The sequence below is a fragment of the Budorcas taxicolor genome, chromosome X (genome assembly GCF_023091745.1).
Source record: "Budorcas taxicolor isolate Tak-1 chromosome X, Takin1.1, whole genome shotgun sequence".
NCBI classification, from domain to species: Eukaryota; Metazoa; Chordata; class Mammalia; order Artiodactyla; family Bovidae; genus Budorcas; species Budorcas taxicolor.
In genome coordinates this window covers 122,971,269-122,988,078 of record NC_068935.1, presented here as the reverse complement: position 1 = coordinate 122,988,078, position 16,810 = coordinate 122,971,269, and the positions used below count along the sequence as shown (strand labels likewise).

The 16,810-nt window shown below is 39.2% G+C and overlaps 1 protein-coding gene across 2 annotated transcripts in view; it reads left to right on the top strand.

Moving 5' to 3' along the window:
• The first annotated feature begins 3,794 nt into the window (after positions 1 to 3,794).
• MBTPS2 (membrane bound transcription factor peptidase, site 2) overlaps positions 3,795 to 16,810 on the top strand; it is a 43,997-nt gene continuing 30,981 nt past the window's right edge. For both annotated transcript variants that reach the window (XM_052663018.1, XM_052663019.1), the window contains exons 1-3: positions 3,795 to 3,973; positions 7,046 to 7,194; positions 9,103 to 9,313. In XM_052663018.1, the coding sequence (XP_052518978.1) occupies positions 3,899 to 3,973; positions 7,046 to 7,194; positions 9,103 to 9,313 (435 nt within the window). In that variant the 5' untranslated portion in view covers positions 3,795 to 3,898. The remainder of the gene's footprint in view (positions 3,974 to 7,045; positions 7,195 to 9,102; positions 9,314 to 16,810) is intronic.

Genomic DNA, 16,810 nt, shown 5'->3' with positions numbered 1-16,810 from the left:
CGACTTTACTTTCACTTTTCACTTTCATGCATTGGAGAACGAAATGGCAACCCACTCCAGTGTTCTTGCCTGGAGAATCCCAGGGACGGGGGAGCCTGGTGGGCTTCCATCTATGGGGTCACACAGAGTCGGACACGACTGAAGTGACTTAGCAGCAGTAGCAGCAGCAACAGATGTTGGCAATTTGATCTGTGATTCCTTTGCCTTTTCTACATCCAGCTTGAACATCTGGACGTTCATGGTTCACATACTGTTGAAGCCTGACTCAGAGAATTTTGAGCATTACTTTGCTAGCGTGTGAGATGAGTGCAATTGTGCGGTAGTTTGAACATTCTTTGGTATTGCCTTTCTTTGGGATTGGAATGAAAACTGACCTTTTCCAGGAACCTGAGGCAGAAGTAATCAAATCGACCTTTTCAGAGTACAAGTATTTCTTACATGGTAGTGACTGAAAAGATTCTATTATTCTACTCCAGGAAGATGCTGCTATTAGTCTACATGAAACAAAACTGAAACAGAGAATGAAAAACCCAGATGACTGGTTTATTGAAAGCCAATTGTATGAAAGAGAGCGTCTACTTATGTGGTAGGTGACACTCATGTTTACTTCCAGGTATATTCTTCTCTACTTCTAGGTATACAGAGGATTATACTCCTTCTGCCCTTTAAGTGAGACACATCTATTTGACTACTTTAGGTTCATGAAACAGAAATGGAAGTAATGGGTGCATGTCTGGTCGTAGGATTTTTCTGCCAGTGATAAACACTCTAGTCCTCTTTCTCTGCTGCATTAAATCCTGAGCCTCACTTTGAGAACTGGGCATGATAAAATGGAATCTGCATCAGTCTACCAATTTATGTTGGATATGTAGCACAAACAAAAAGTAAATCTTTGTCATTTTAAGCCAATGGGATTTTAGGGCTGGTTTCCCAAGCTTATCTTAGCTGATATAAGTTAGTGTCATAAATGTAGAGTATAATGACCCAAGAAGTTGATGAGAAATAAATATTCTTGAAGGGAACACCAAACTCTAAAAATCTGAATACTTATATTTAACAACAAAATTGTTATATTTTAAAATTAGTATTATCTAATATTTATAGTTCACGTTGATCCTGGTATCTCAGAAGTTTATTATATGACAGTGATATTCTGCTTCAGCCAAATACTGATTTTTAACATGTAGCTGTTTTTTTCAGGGGGGTGGGATCAAATCCACGCCCCTTGCAGTGGAAGTGTGGCGTGTTAACCGCTGGACAGCCACGAAAGTCCCTAATATGTAGCTATTTTCCATTCAGCCAAAATGTATATTTGGTGCCCCTCTAAAAATATATGCTATATAAAATGATATGAATAAAAGCCTGACTGTGCATTCTTGAAGACAATTACTTGACAGAACCCTGAAACTATTTGTAAAGTAGATCACATTTATTCTAAGGAGAATACCTTGATCTTCTGGAATACAGATGGTTTTTACTGCCACCTTGCATCCTCTATCTTGTCTTTTCTGCTGCCACCAGCTGCCTTCCATGACTGATAAATTTCAGAAACCAGCAGGATTCTATTTACTGTTTTGTTTTGACTGCTGGATCCCTAATGTGAACATCAAGTCAGTTGAATAAGTAAAAATTTAGGTTGGGAACAGAAAAACACAATCAACTCATTTCCTACATATTTTGGATAATCAGATAGCCACAAAGTATCTGTTTTTTTTTCCCAGCAAGTGGTCCGGACAAGGCTTTAGGCTAACAAAAGAGAAGCACTTTAATTCTTAATTTTCTCATCATAGGAAAAAACAGTTAAAAACTACAGTCCTTATACAAGAGCAAACAAAAGTCAGTTCAAATACAATAGTGTAGCAACAGTCTTAGTGTAGTTTTAAGCTTCAATAACTTCAGAAGTACAAACTCTATGAACTTACACATAACATCACTTGAAAAATAAAATTATTTAAATTTCTTTCATGTTTCTTTGGTCTCAGAAATTTTTGAACAGAAAATATAATTCAGTTTTTTGTTTCAGTCAATGTTTGCCTTCCTTTGGACTAAAAAATTTGAAATTTAAAATTATTCAAAATTCTCCAAGTTAAATAACTGTAAAAGAAATATAAATAAATTTTCAAGTGATGCTTTTTCAAGTTTGTAGCATTTATACTTCTGAAATTATCAAAACCTAAAACTGCATAAAGACTTTTGGGATACCTGTACATGGAAAACTGTGATATCACAGGGTGCTTGAATATAAACTTTTATAATTATACTCAGCTTTGTTTGGCTCAGAGGTTAAAGCCTCTGCCTGAAATGCAGTAGACCTGGGTTCGATCCCTGGGTCTGGAAGATCCCCTGGAGAAGGAAATGGAAACCCACTCCAGTATTCTTGCCTGGAGAATCCCATGGACGGAGGAGCCTGGTGGGCTACAGTTCACCGGGTCGCAAAGAGTTGGACACGACTGAGTGACTTCACTTGTTCAAAATAAATTGAAACATTTTATTACAACACATAAACACACATATGCAAGAAGATGTAAAACTGAATCATAAGGTTTCTTGAAGCTTGGAAGAAATGGTGCTAAATTATTAAAACTTCAGGAAAAGTATGAAAGAGTGAAGCAAATGAGTAGCAGTATCTCTCATACAGGTTTCTTGTATTCACTGTATTTTTACTTTGCAAGAGGCTGAGGGGGCATTTTTATTTGGGATTCTTAAGATGGTATTCTCAATATTTCGGTATTAGTATTACTATTGCTGCTGATGCTTTTTCAGAGAGCTAAAACAAGTTTAACTTTTAAAGGCTTGGGCATTAGGAGAATGCAAAGAAAAAAAACCCCAAAAAACACACAACTCCATAAATATTAGTTTTCCTTCTCATTGGAAATCATCTAGTTGACTGGTTCTCAATCTTGCCTGCAAAGTAGAATGACTTGTTTAAAAAACACGGGGGCTTGGGTCCCATTCTGAGATTCTGATTCAATTGGTCTAAGCTATAGAACGGGCAACAGGAATTTTTAAAGTTCCCTGGTGATCCTAATGTTACAGCCAAGGTTGAGAACCACTGCTCCAGGCCAATATATAATCAAGTACATGTCAACATACAAAAATATGTAAGGGTGTTTAGAAATTTTTTTTTAACGTAGCACCAATCTCAAATTTTATAATGGAAAAGGTTGAGAAATGAACCTAAAGCTCAAAATATGTTGAACAAAATAAGCCAGACACAAAAGAGTACTTATTGTATGATTCTATTTACACAAAGTTTTTACAAAGAAAACGAGGGGTAGGAATAGGTGGAGGACGAGAGGGTTAACTGAGAATCGAGAGAAGAAAATCCCCGAGATGGAAACGTTCTCTATTTTGATTAGGGTACATGGAAGTTATCAAAACTCAGCGAAACAGTTGAAATCTGTATTGTGTTTTTTCTATGTGTAAATAACGTTTCAATAAAAAGAACGATTAAACATAATTAATTTAAATCTGGATACCTAAGACAGTCAGAGTGGCGGAGACGATTATTATTTCGGATGACCCCAAACTCTCACTAGATTAAAAGGAACTACACACCCCAGACCAGAACCAGAGAGAATGGAGACCAGACAGCAGGGAGGGCCAAAGACTAACAAATCGCTAGAGGGCTCGAAGCCGTAAGCTAGCTGATGCCTAGGCTGTGGCGCCCGAGTGTTCCGCGAAAATAAGCCCCCGCGCACTTTTCCGGTGCGAGCATCGCGGGCCGAGTGTCCCACCAGAAGGATCCGGAAGGAAACGAGGCCACTACGAGAAAGGAACCCGTGGCAGCTTGGTCCCTGCTCAGATGCTGGGGCTGTAGGCGCCGCGCGGTCAGCTGGTTGCAGCTCGCAGGGAGGACGCCGGCGCTCGCCTTCCCTGCGCTGCCCCCGCCGCTGCCATGATTCCGGTGTCGCTGGTGGTAGTGGTGGTGGGCGGCTGGACTGCCGTCTACCTGACCGACTTGGTGTTGAAGGTGAGGGCCTCGGGCCTAAGGCCCAAGCCCGTGGTGCTCAGGGTCAGGGCGCGGGACCCGAGGTCTTTTCCCCTGCCCTGTGCCTCCCGGAACGGAAGCCGTGCGGCCGGTGTCCACTTGCGGCCTTCCGCGCGGCGCGCGGTCCGGTGGAGTAAATAAAGCCCGGCTGGCTGCGGGAAGGGAGTGGCGACCTGCACGGCAGCCGCGGTCGCATTGCGGGGCTCCGTAGGCCCTGCAGCCTTCGGGTCCTGCCCGGGAGGCGCCGGTAGTGGGCTCGGGAGGGCTCGCCAAACCCCACCACACTGCCCCTGAGAGGAAAATAAAATGTCTGCCTGAGAAAGGCATTGTTTGCCCTCGTCTTTAAGGTCGCGACTCTCCAGAGAGTCTGGTAAATCAAGGTGTGATTTACATCGGTGGTTTCAGACTTTACAGTGCGTACGATCGTCTGCAGTTCCGGTTAAAAAGCACATTCTGATTCAGCAGATCTAGGCCGGGGGCCTAAGATTCTGCATTTCTAGCCCGTTCCTTACTGCTGCCAATGCCGCTAGATGACTGACCGCACTTACAAGTAGAGAGGATTTAGATAACTATTAACTACTTGAATTCTACTTTGTATCTTAGACGCCGTTTCTTCACGCTAACCTCCCCCCGCCCCGCCGCCCCCCCACTTAATACCCGTCCCCCTCCGCCGCGGCAGACCGCTCGTACGCAGCCCATTCTTAAGTTACTTGGGTAACGGATATTAATTGTCTGACCACAGACTTCAAGCAGCCTTTTGAAGTTGCATATTGGGGGTTGGGGGTATTGTATGCGAGGAATGAAATCATGTAACGTCTCTAATATTTAATGAAAGTTCCAATTATGACTAGTTCAAACCTTCATGTTATGAATACCGTTTTAAATAGAATACTGTGGTTTAGTGTGTGTGTTTTAAGTTTAATGTTAGCATGAAATGATACTTAATGTTACTTTGTTGCATTTAAACTTGCAAAGTGTGTTAGCCACTCAGTTATGCCTGACTTCTGTAGCCCGCCAGGCTCCTCTGTCCATGAAATTCCCCAGGCAAGAATACTGGAGTGAGTAGCCATTCCCTTCTCTAGGGGATCGTCCCCACCCAGGGATCAAACCTGAGTCTCCCGCATTGCAGGTAGATTCTTTACCATCTGAGCCACCAGGGAAACAAAACTTGCAAAGTGTAAAGATAATACAGTAGAATCCTTAGAGCACGGGGCTGGGCTTTGCCACTTCCTAACCATTGTGACCTTGGGCAAAAATTCTCTCTGTTCCTGTATTTCTTCATCTTTAAAATAGGTGTAATAGTTGTAAAGACTTCCTGATATTGTAGAGAGGATTATGTTATTCATCCACATAGAGCCCATTGTCACTCAAGCTGAGATTCAAGGACTGGCAGCACTTGCATCATCTGGGAAATTGTCAGAAATGTAGACTCTCAGGCCTCATTCCTGACCCACAGAATCAGAATCTGCATCCTCGTAAGATCCCCAGGTGCTTTCTCTGCACACACTTGGCATAGTGCTTAGCATGTCATAAGCATGCCAGTGCTTATTTACACAGTGATTTTGTTGTTTGGAAAAAACAAACTCACATGATTTCATGTTGCATATGTGACAGAAATCCAAAATAAAAGTAAAATTTTCAAACCTTTCTAGTCTAGTCCAGTGTATGAGGTGATCAGGATGTCACTTTAAGTTCAGTAACAGCCCTTAACTCCCTAAGAGAGCACTATTCCTTGAGCAGAAGTCCTAACTCTCATTCAAAGTATCTGCCTGGGGAATGGAGAAATCTTGGGTTTTAGGAGCCTGCACCTTTAGCTTCTCTGCTCCCAGTTTGGTCTGCTGTTTTATGCATAGTTTGTCTAGGATTTCCTCAGTAGACACCTGGAGGGGTGTGTCACTCTGCGTTTCCAAGTCCTAGAAAATAAACAGGTTTAAAACTTCACCTGAAGATTGAGAGCAGAGAACATTATGGATCCAAAGGCAAACACATACCTATATTCACACTCAGATCATATTTTATGACTGATAAGACTGAAATATCCTCTAGAGACAGAAATTTCTCAAATGGATGGGCATTTATATGACAAAATACTTATCATACTTACTATAACAGATAAGAGGTCAGTAGCAGTGTATATAAAGCAGCCTTATATTGTCCCAAATCCTACATTACTCAAGGACTTCAAACTTTCCTAATGATAAAACTGTTTATTGAGCTGCATATAAGCAGCTGTCTCCCCAACCCCAAAGTATGTTAAGGAATTACTGAAATTAAGATGACTTTAGATAAATTTTGTATTTTTACATGGTCAAATCCAGGCTAAGTTCTTAGGGTTGTTGCTCAAAAGAGTATAGAAAGCACTGATTCCAAATAACCTCTCCCCTCTGTTGGATCGGCTGGGGTCTTTTTAAATTATAACACAAGACCTCTTGCTGTGTAACAAGGCTTTTAGACCTGTGCTGTCCTGTGTGGTAGCCACTAACTACATGTGGCCATCTAGCATTTGAAATGGGGCTAGTCCGAACTGAGATATGCTCTTAAGTATAAAGTTGACATTGAATTTCAAAGACTTAGTGCATAAGTAAGTAAGAAAACAAATAGAATGTATAATATTTCAATAATTATATTTCAGTAATTATATTGATTATATTTTGAATGATAATATCTTGGTTATTTTTAGTTAAAAATACTTTAAAATTAATCTGTTTCTATTTGCCTTTTAAATTTTCTTGGCTACTGGAAAATTTTAAATTGTACATGTGACTTGCACTTGTAGCTCACATTATATTTCTTTTGGACAGTGCTGTTCTAAGCAAACATTTTTTGCCCATGGGCCGTAATTTGCTGGACCTTGAGCTCAGCAGACCAGCTAGTCCAAGACTTATACTTTAATATCCTGAAAAAAATAGATAAATGTAAAGCTTTAAAAGTTATAAACATTTGATTAGTCACTATCTTGCTTTCCTGTAGAAAACACTTCTTTTTTAAAATTTTCTTAAACATTATAAATTGTTCTTCAAATTGAATGATGTGGAACTTTTCTTTCTCTCTCAGTCATCTGTATATTTTAAGCATTCTTATGAAGACTGGCTGGAAAACAACGGATTGAGCATCTCCCCTTTTCACATAAGATGGCAGACTGCTGTTTTCAATCGTGCCTTTTATAGTTGGGGACGGCGGAAAGCAAGGATACTTTACCAGTGGTATTCTTCATTTTCTCTTTATTGGTTTAAATTAGTAATTGTGATCCTGAGAAATACATGTTAAATGAATTGTTTCCATCGTTTTCAGTTTACTGAGTTTTAAAATGTTGACCATGTAAAAACTTTCTGGCTTTATATAAGTGTATGGGATTGCATCATCGTGCTTTGCACACATTCACAGTCAAGATTCTCTGTCTTGATCTGGGTGGTGGACACATGGGTGTACGTACATACATAAAAATTCAGTGAGCTGTACACTTCAGACTTACACATTTTACCATGGAAGTTATACATCAATGGAATGGCAAAACGCATATGGAGCATTTTCCACCAGGAAAACAATCTTAGAGAATTCTCTCCTCCATCATCACACGTAGAAACAAGGGTTGTGGGAGTAACAGGGCTTCCAAAAGTCTACAGGCTTTCCTCTGTGCTTCGTCTGTGATACCCATCCAGAGGAAGGATATTTAAAATATTTATCCTCCTGTAAGGCATATGCACAAACCAACGCCAGCCAGATTGCAGCAGCAGGGTCCTGGACTCCTTGGCTATGCTAGGCCTATCCCTTTAATTTAAAATATTTTAAAAGTCATAGTTTATAGTGTTTATGGTTAGGGGATTTATAATGCTCTCCGGGACACCCTAGAGACTGACAGTTTCTGTAGCTGAAGAATTTTTAGTATGAGAGTAGAGGGCCTTTGTCTAAATTCCTTTTTGTTAAAAATTTAGCTCCAGCTGGAGTAGAGCTAAATATCAATAATGAGGTAATCAAAAAGCAGAAAATGCAAGAGCAGATCAAAGCAGACAAAACAGAAATAATAAAGAGCAGAAATCAGTGAAATAGGAAGTATACAGTAGAGAAAATCAACAAAGCCAAAAGCTGATTCTTTGAAAAGATTAGTAAAATTGATAAACCCGTACCATGACTGATCAACAAAAAAACAACTAAAAATCAGAATTGGAGGAAGAAATATTACTATAGATTCTGAGACTCATTTATTTATTTTGACTGTTCTACACAACTTGTAGAATTTTATTAATAGTTCCCCAAGCAGAGATTGAACCCAGGCCCTTAGCAATGACAGCATGGAGTGAGACTCATTTTGAAAGATGAAGCTATTGTGAACAGTTCTATACATATAAATTTGACAATTTAAATGAAATGGACAAGTTGCTTGAAAAAACACAGCTTATCAAAAAGTTAGAAAATGTAATAGATTATTCCCAACTATAGAAGAATGACTTGTAATTATTAACAGTAGAAAAAACTGTTCTTAAGTTTTACCACATCACTATTTTAAGCCCATGACAAAATTCAACTAAAATAAAATCCAAACAGTAGAATCAGTAGATAAAAAAGAATGGATTTCTATAATGTCAAAGAGCTTTCATAACTATGTGAGAATAAGATAAAAACAATGCTATGTAAATGAGAAAAACAATATGATTGGGAACAACATTCAGCCTCTTCCGTTATGTGCCATGCTGTGCCTGCTTAGTCGCATCCCCAACTCTTCACAACCCCATGGACTGTAGGCCATCAGGCTCCTCTGTCCATGGGGATTCTCCAGACTAGAATACTGGAGTGGGTTGCCATGCACTTCTCTACAGGATCTTCCTGACCCAGGGATTGACTCCACGTCTCCTGTATGGCAGGTGGAATTTTTGCCACTGAGCCACCAGGGAAGCCCCCTTCAGTGATGAGAGAATTGTAAATTAGAACTGCTTAAAGAGCCAAGTACCTGTGCTTCAGTCAAGTATCTGAAGTTCAGGTAGGAAAAAGAAGCAAGAGTTATTGACATTTTTAGACATTGTTTTGAAGCTATGAAATGTGGCTGGTTAACATATTTTTTAGTCCGTGGATTGTGAGGGATTGTACATTTATGTAATTTTTTTTCCTCTTGACAGGTTCAATTTTGGAATGGTGTTTGGCGTAATTGCCATGTTCAGCTCTTTTTTTCTTCTGGGGAAAACGCTGATACAGACTTTAGGCCAAATGATGGCTGACTCTTCTTATTCCTCCTCCTCCTCCTCTTCCCATTCTTCTTCCTCTTCCTCTTCTTCCTCCTCTTCCTCCTCCTCTTCCTCACTTTACAATGAACAGGTGCTCCAAGTTGTGGTAAGTGCCTTATTACTGCTCTAAGTAGCTTTGTTGAAACATAGATATAATATATTTCTTCTGGATAGCATAATTCCTATCCATAATATAAATGTGAAAATCTATCAAAAGTCTTACAATCTCTCAAATTAGTTGCTTAAACAAAATCATTAGTAAGAATATAGCAAAGAATTGTTGCAATACGTAGTAGGAGGAGGAAGAGTAGGAATAGTAATAATAGAACAAATGAACTACCGCCAAGACTGTGAACAATTACACAAGTATTAGATTTAATTCATGTTTTTTTTTCCAGTGCAGATTTGTTTTTTTAAATTGAAATATAATTGCCATACAATACTATATAAGTTATAGGCGTGCAATACAGTGATTCACAATTTTTAAAAGTTGTAATCCATTTATGCTGCTGGTGCTAAGTTGCTTCAGTCGTGTCCAACTCTGTGCGACCCCATAGATGGCAGCCCACTAGGCTCCCCCGTCCCTGGGATTCTCCAGGCAAGAACACTGGAGTGGGTTGCCATTTCCTTCTCCATTTATAGTTATTATAAAATATCAACTGTATTCCCTGTGTTGTAAATTATATCCTTGTAGCTTATTTTATACCTAGTTAGTAATTCATGTTGTCTTCTTGAAGTGTTGAATAATTGTTACTGTCAAGGAATAAGCATACCGATTTAAAGTCTCTTTAATGTAGAAATAATATTGCATCTTAACCCTGTGCAAAGTGTTCCCCTTTACTCTTCATGGCTTTCAGACTGTAAGCAATAATATCCTTTTAATTAAAGGTAAAAGACCTTTTGAATGATCACTGTGATTTCTTGATGTGAAAAATAATATACTGAGTTGTACTTCTTTGACTGTAAGCTACTTATTATAATTCCCACTTTAAGGAACATGTGTAGACCTACACCCTATCAATTCATGTTTCCAGAGTTTGAAAGGGTACTTTACCACCAAATACCTTTTATTTTAAATTTTTTTCATTAACAGTTTCCATTTCCATGAATCATGGATGTTACATTTTTAATGTAACAGACTGTTGCTGCTAAGTCGCTTCAGTCGTGTCTGACTCTGTGCGAACCCATAGATGGCAGCCCACCAGGCTCCACCATCCCTGGGATTCTCCAGGCAAGAACACTGGAGTAATTAGTGACTTTTAAAAATTGAAGTATAGTTGATTTACAGTTGTGTTAGTTTCAGGTGTACAGCATAGTGATTCAGTATTTTATTCTTATAGCAATCTAGGAATAAGTATTGTTGTTACCCCTGATTCACAGATGAGAAAACCGAGATACAGAGCTGTTAAGTCACTTGCCTGTGGTCACAGCTAGTAATGATGGTTCCATCACTCACCTACCACTGACTTTAAGAAAGACCAATAATTTATCAACTATAAAGTAACTATAAAGTAACTTTGACTTGTATCTAAGAGATATATGGTGGAAGGTATAATGTATAGGAGCTAAGATGGGATATAGAGGCAGGGTCTGGTTTATGAAGGGCCATTCTAAAGAGTTTTTATTTTATCTATATAACAAGTCTATGCAAAATGGACTGGAGTAAGGTTTCACTGGAGATGAGGAGGCCATTTGAGAGGGCATTTGGAATAATTCATGTCAGAAGTTATAAAGATCTAAACTAAATTAATGATAAGAAGAATGAAGGGCTGGATTCAAGGGATCTTCTGAAGTGGAGTTCTCAGACCTCAGTGATTAAGTGAATGTGAGGCTGGAGGGAGAAGAAGGAGTTGAGGATGACTCTCAGGATACATGATTGGTTATTGTTTGCCAAGGAAGAGGATAGTAGAGAAAGAAGCAAGCTTAGAGGAAATATGATCACTGGCCTGTGACTGCTAGGATTAGAATAGGAAAAGGTTTTTTGTGTTTTGTTTTTCCTGTGGCTTTTTAGTTTTATTTCAGTTTAATGAGTTTTTTTTTGGGGGGGGGTGTTTGTTTTAAAAGATATTTATTCAGCATCATAATCAGACTATTACATTTGGCAATCAATAGCATGGGTACAAAAAAAACTATGTTAAAACTCTTTATTGAAATGCTTTACACTTCCCACCAATTAGAAACTAAAATAGTTTGTGCAATTAGTCACAAATATAGTCCTCGAGGTTTTTTTTTTTGCCCATACACATGAGCATTGTCTAAAACATGTCTTCTTCGAATCAGCAGCGCCCTGCCACCACTGTGCTTGACTGAGTTTACAAATCTCTTGTAACTTGTAGCTTCCTGGTCACTTCGCTGGCTCTCCTCTCCTGCTAAGCTTTGTTTCCTGGCAGTAATTAAAACCTCCCACCACCATAGCTACTGCTGCTGCAGGAACCACTATAGCCACCTTGGTTTCCTGGTTTGGCAAATTATTGGCCTCTGCCACCATAGGGGCCAGAACTTCTGCCTCCAAAGTTTTCTCCTTTCGTGGGTCCAAACTTTGAAGATTGATTGCTGTAATTGCCAGAATCATCATAGCTTCCGCCACCTCCAAACTGCTTCCATCATTACCAAATCCATTATAGCCATTCTCACAGCCACCGTATCTACCACCACCATGGCTGCCACTGAAGCCACCTAAACCACTGACATTTCCTCCACAACCAAAGTTGACATTCCCACCAAAACCACCTCCATGACTACCACTAAAGTTTCCAGAACCACTTCTATGTCTTTGGCTGGATGAAGCACTAACCATCTCTTGCTTAGATACGGTTTTCCTTATTTCACAGTTGTGGCCATTCACAGTGTGGTATTTCTAAATGACAATCTTGTCTATGGAGTCATGGTCATCAAAGGTTACAGAAGGCATTCTTTCTGCTGTTGCCTCAGTCACTTTTTTCCCCCCATGCTGTTCAAAATAACATGTTAGGTGCTGTTTTCATTATCTTCTTTGATGCCACCAACAAAAATCTTTTTCACAGTTAAGTGGGCACCAGGTCTTTGAGAATCTTCTCTTGAGACAGCCCTCTTTGGTTCCACAACTCTTCCATCCACCTTGTGTGGTCTTGCATTCATAATCGAATCCATCTCCTCCACTGTGGTGTATGTGACAAACCCGAAGCCTCTGGAGTGCTTGGTGTGTGGATCCCTCCTTACCACACAGTCTGAGTGTCCTCCAAAGCTCAGAATGGCTCCTCAGACTCACAATTGGTTGTTTCAAAGCTCAGACCTCTGATGAAGAGCTTCTGCAGGCTTTCTGGGCTCTTTGATAGACTCCAACTTAGACTTGACTATAGTGGAGGAGACTTCAGTGATGCTTACGTGGCATCATCCACAGGCACAAAGAAGCTAACAAGCTTTTTAAATTAATTTTTTATTTGATAAATTTGACATATTATAATTTGTAAATTTAAGGTATACAGCATGTTACTTTCATACATTTATTTATTGTAATATTGCCATTGGAGCAATATCTATCAGATTATATTATTATAGTATAGTATTATTGATTTTAGTCTTTATACTCTGCATTAGATCTCTGTGGCTTATTTGCCACTCATTGCAACTTTGTACCCTTAAACGCTCATTCTTATCAGCACCCCCTATCTTCTGGTAACCACCATTTTACACTCTTTTTTTTCTTTTTAACAGATTGGACTTTTTTAGATTCTATATATAAGTGATACCATTTAGTACTTGTTTTTCTCTGACTTATCTCACTTAGCATCATGTGGTCAAGGTCTATCCATGTTGTTGCAAATGGCAGGATAGCTTCCCTTCTCATACATGAATAATATTCTATTGTGTATGTATATTGCTACATTGTTTTCATCCATTCATCTATTGGTGGTCATTTGGGTCATTTCCATAATCTTTGCTATTGTGATAAACATCAGTTCAGTTCAGTCACTCGGTTGTGTCTCACTGTTTGCAGCCCCATGGACTGTAGCACGCCAGGCTTCCCTGTCCATCACCAACTCCTGGAGTTTACTCAAACTCATGTCCATCAAGTCTGTGATGCCATCCAACCATCTCATCCTCTGTCGTCCCCTTCTCCTCCTGCCTTCAATCTTTCACAGCATCAGGGTCTTTTCAAATGAGTCAGTTCTTCACATCAGGTGGCCAAAGTGATAAACATAGATATGCATATACCTCGTCAAAATATTTTCATTTCCTTTGGGTGTATACCCAGAAGTAGAATTGATTGATCATATGTTAGATCTATTTTAACTTTTTGAGGAACCTCCATATTGTTTTCCATAGTAGTTGGACTAATTTATATTTCCACCAACAGTGCGTTAGGGTTCCTTTTTCACCACATCCTTGCCAACACATGTGTTGTCTCTTCTTTCTTTTTTTAAAAAAAATTTATTTGGCTGTGCTAGTTCTTACCTGAGGCATGCAGGATCTTAGTTTCTGCTTGCAGGATCTGGTTTCCTGATCAGGCATCAAACCCAGAACCCCTGCACTGGGAGCACCAGGGAAATCCCTCTTCTCTGCTGATGATAGCCATTCTAACAGGTGTGAGGTGTTATCTCACTGTGGTTTTGATTGGCATGTTCCTGATGATTAGTAATGTTGAACATTTTTTCATGTGTCTTTTGGCCATTTTGAGGTCTTCTTTGGAACTAGTACTTCTGCTCATTTTTTAATCAGATTGTTGGGGAAGGGGTTGTTTGTTTTTGTTAGTTGTTTATATATTTTGGATATTAATCTCTTATCCAGCACATGGTTTGCAGAAATTTTCTCACATTCTGTAGGCTGCCATTGATTGTTTCTTTTACTATGCAGGAGCTTTTGAGTTTAACATAATGTCATTTGTTGATTTTTCCTTTTATTGTTTGTGCTTTTGGTGTCATGTCCAAAAAAAGTCATTAACTGAATGGCAAAGTGATATTTAGAGGAGAAATTATTTCTTTTGTTTTCTTTTCCACTTATTCATAGAGCTCACAAAATATTGACTCTGTTAGGAGAGCCATGCATTGGAGCCATTAAGAAGTCCACTGCCCTCTGTGTATCTACCTGGCATGTTTTTGTTTAGGTTTGTTATATCTCCTGACTTTGATATGAGCGCTTGTAGCTCAAAGAACTAACTTTCTGTTTATTCTGTAATTATCTATGGCCTCATTCAGTATTAATTCCCAAAAACCTGATACTCTATGTTATTGAGAGATCAGTATTCTGGTACATCTAATGCCCTCTGTGATCATGGCTGAGACAGATGGGCAGTCAAGTACCATTGCCAGCAAATAAGACCTACCATCTATTGGTATAGTCACATACTCAAATCCTTACCTTATTTCATTATTAAACCCATTGACATAATAAGGAAAAGGAATCAATATCCTATTGGGTCAAGCCTACTGATTTATTTGAAATAAAGGTAAGATAACCTGAATAATTTATGATATAGAGGAAATGTATGAGAATCTTAAGTACATCAGTTTAGAGAGGTATCAGAGATAAGAAAACTATAGGTCTGAATAGACAGATACCTGGCAACATGGGAAAGGAGCAGATATGTAGAAAAAGGTACACTGATGTTGGCCTTGGAGTACACAGTGAGGCAGGGCAAGGGCTAATAAAATTTTGCCAAGAGAATGCACTGGTCATAGCAAACACCCTCTTCCAACAACACAAGAGAAGACTCTACACATGGACATCACTAGATGGTCAATACTGAAATCAGATTGATTGTATTCTTTGCAGCCAAAGATGGAGAAGCTCTATACAGTCAGAAAAACAAGACCAGGAGCTGATTGTGGCTCAGATCATGAACTCCTTATTGCCAAATTCAGACTTAAATTGAAGAAAGTAGGGAAAACCACTAGACCATTCAGGTATGACCTAAATCAAGTACAATGGAAGTGACAAACAGATTCAAGGGATTAGATCTGATAGACAGAGGACCTGAAGAACTATGGATGGAGGTTTATGACATTGTACAGGAGGCAGTGATCAAGACCATCCCCAAGAAAAAGAAATGCAAAAAGGCAAAATGGTTGTCTGAGGAGGCCTTACAAATAGCTGAGAAAAGAAGAGAAGTGAAAGGCAAAAAAAGGAAAGATATACCCATTTGAATGCAGAATTCCAAAGAATAGCAAAGAGAGATTTAAAAAAAAGCCTTCATCAGTGATCAGTGCAAAGAAATAGAGGAAAACAATAAAATGGGAAAGACTAGTGATCTCTTCAAGTAACTTAGAGATACCAGGAGAACTTTTCATGCAAAGATGGGCAGGTCCTTGATGCATGCCCAAGGACAGAAATGGTATGGACCTAACAGAAGCAGAAGATATTAAGAAGAGTTGGCAAGAATACACAGAAGAACTGTTCAAAAAAGATCTTCACGACCCAGATAATCACGATGGTGTGATCACTTACCTAGAGCCAGACATCCTGGAATGCAGAATCAAGTGGGTCTTAGGAACCATCACTAAGAACAAAGCTAGTGAAGGTGATGGCATTCCAGTTGAGCTATTTCAAATCCTGAAAGATGATGCTGTGAAAGTGCTGCACTCAATATGCCAGCAAATTTGGAAAACTCAGCAGTGACCATAAGACTGGAAAAGGTCAGTTTTCATTCCAATCCCAAAGAAAGGCAATGCCAAAGAATGCTCAAACTACCGCCCAATTGCACTCATCTCACACTCTAGCAAAGTAATGTTCAAAATTCTCCAATCCAGGCTTCAACAGTATGTGAACTGAGAACTTCCAGATATTCAAGCTGGATTTAGAAAAGGCAGAGGAACCAGAGATCAAATTGCCAACATCCATTTGCTGGATAATAGAAAAAGCAGGAGAGTTCCAGATAAACGTCTACTTCTGCTTCATTGACTATGCCAAAGCCTTTACTGTGTAGATCCCAACAAACTGGAAAATTCTTTTTTTTTTTGGAAAATTCTTAAAGAGATGGAAATACAAGACCAACTGACCTGCCTCTTGAGAAATATGTATGCAGGTCAAGAAGCAACAGTTAGAACTGGACATGGAACAACAGACTGGTTCCAAATTCGGAAAGGAGTACGTCAGGGCTGTATATTGTCACCCTGCTTATTTAACTTATATGCAGAGTACATCATGAGAAATGCCAGGTTGGACGAAGCACAAGCTGGAGTCAAGATTGCCGGGAGAAATATCAATAACCTCATATATGCAGATGACACCACCCTTATGGCAGAAAGTGAAGAACTAAAGAGGCTCTTGATGAAAGTGAAAGAAGAGAGTGAAAAACTGGCTTAAAACTCAACGTTTAGAAAACTAAGATCATGGCATCTGGTTCCATCACTTCATGGCAAATAGATGGGGAAACAATGGAAACAGTGAGAAACTTTCTTTGGGCTCCAAAATCACTGCAGATGGTGATTGCAGCCATGAAAGTAAAAGATGCTTGCTCCTTGGAAGAAAAGTTTTGACCAACCTAGACAGCATATTAAAAAGCAGAGACATTACTTTGCCAACAAAGGTCTGTCTAGTCAAAGCTACAGTTTTTCCAGTAGTCATGTATGGATTGAGAGTTGGGCTATAAAGAAAGCTGAGCGCAGAAGAATTGATGTTTTTGAAC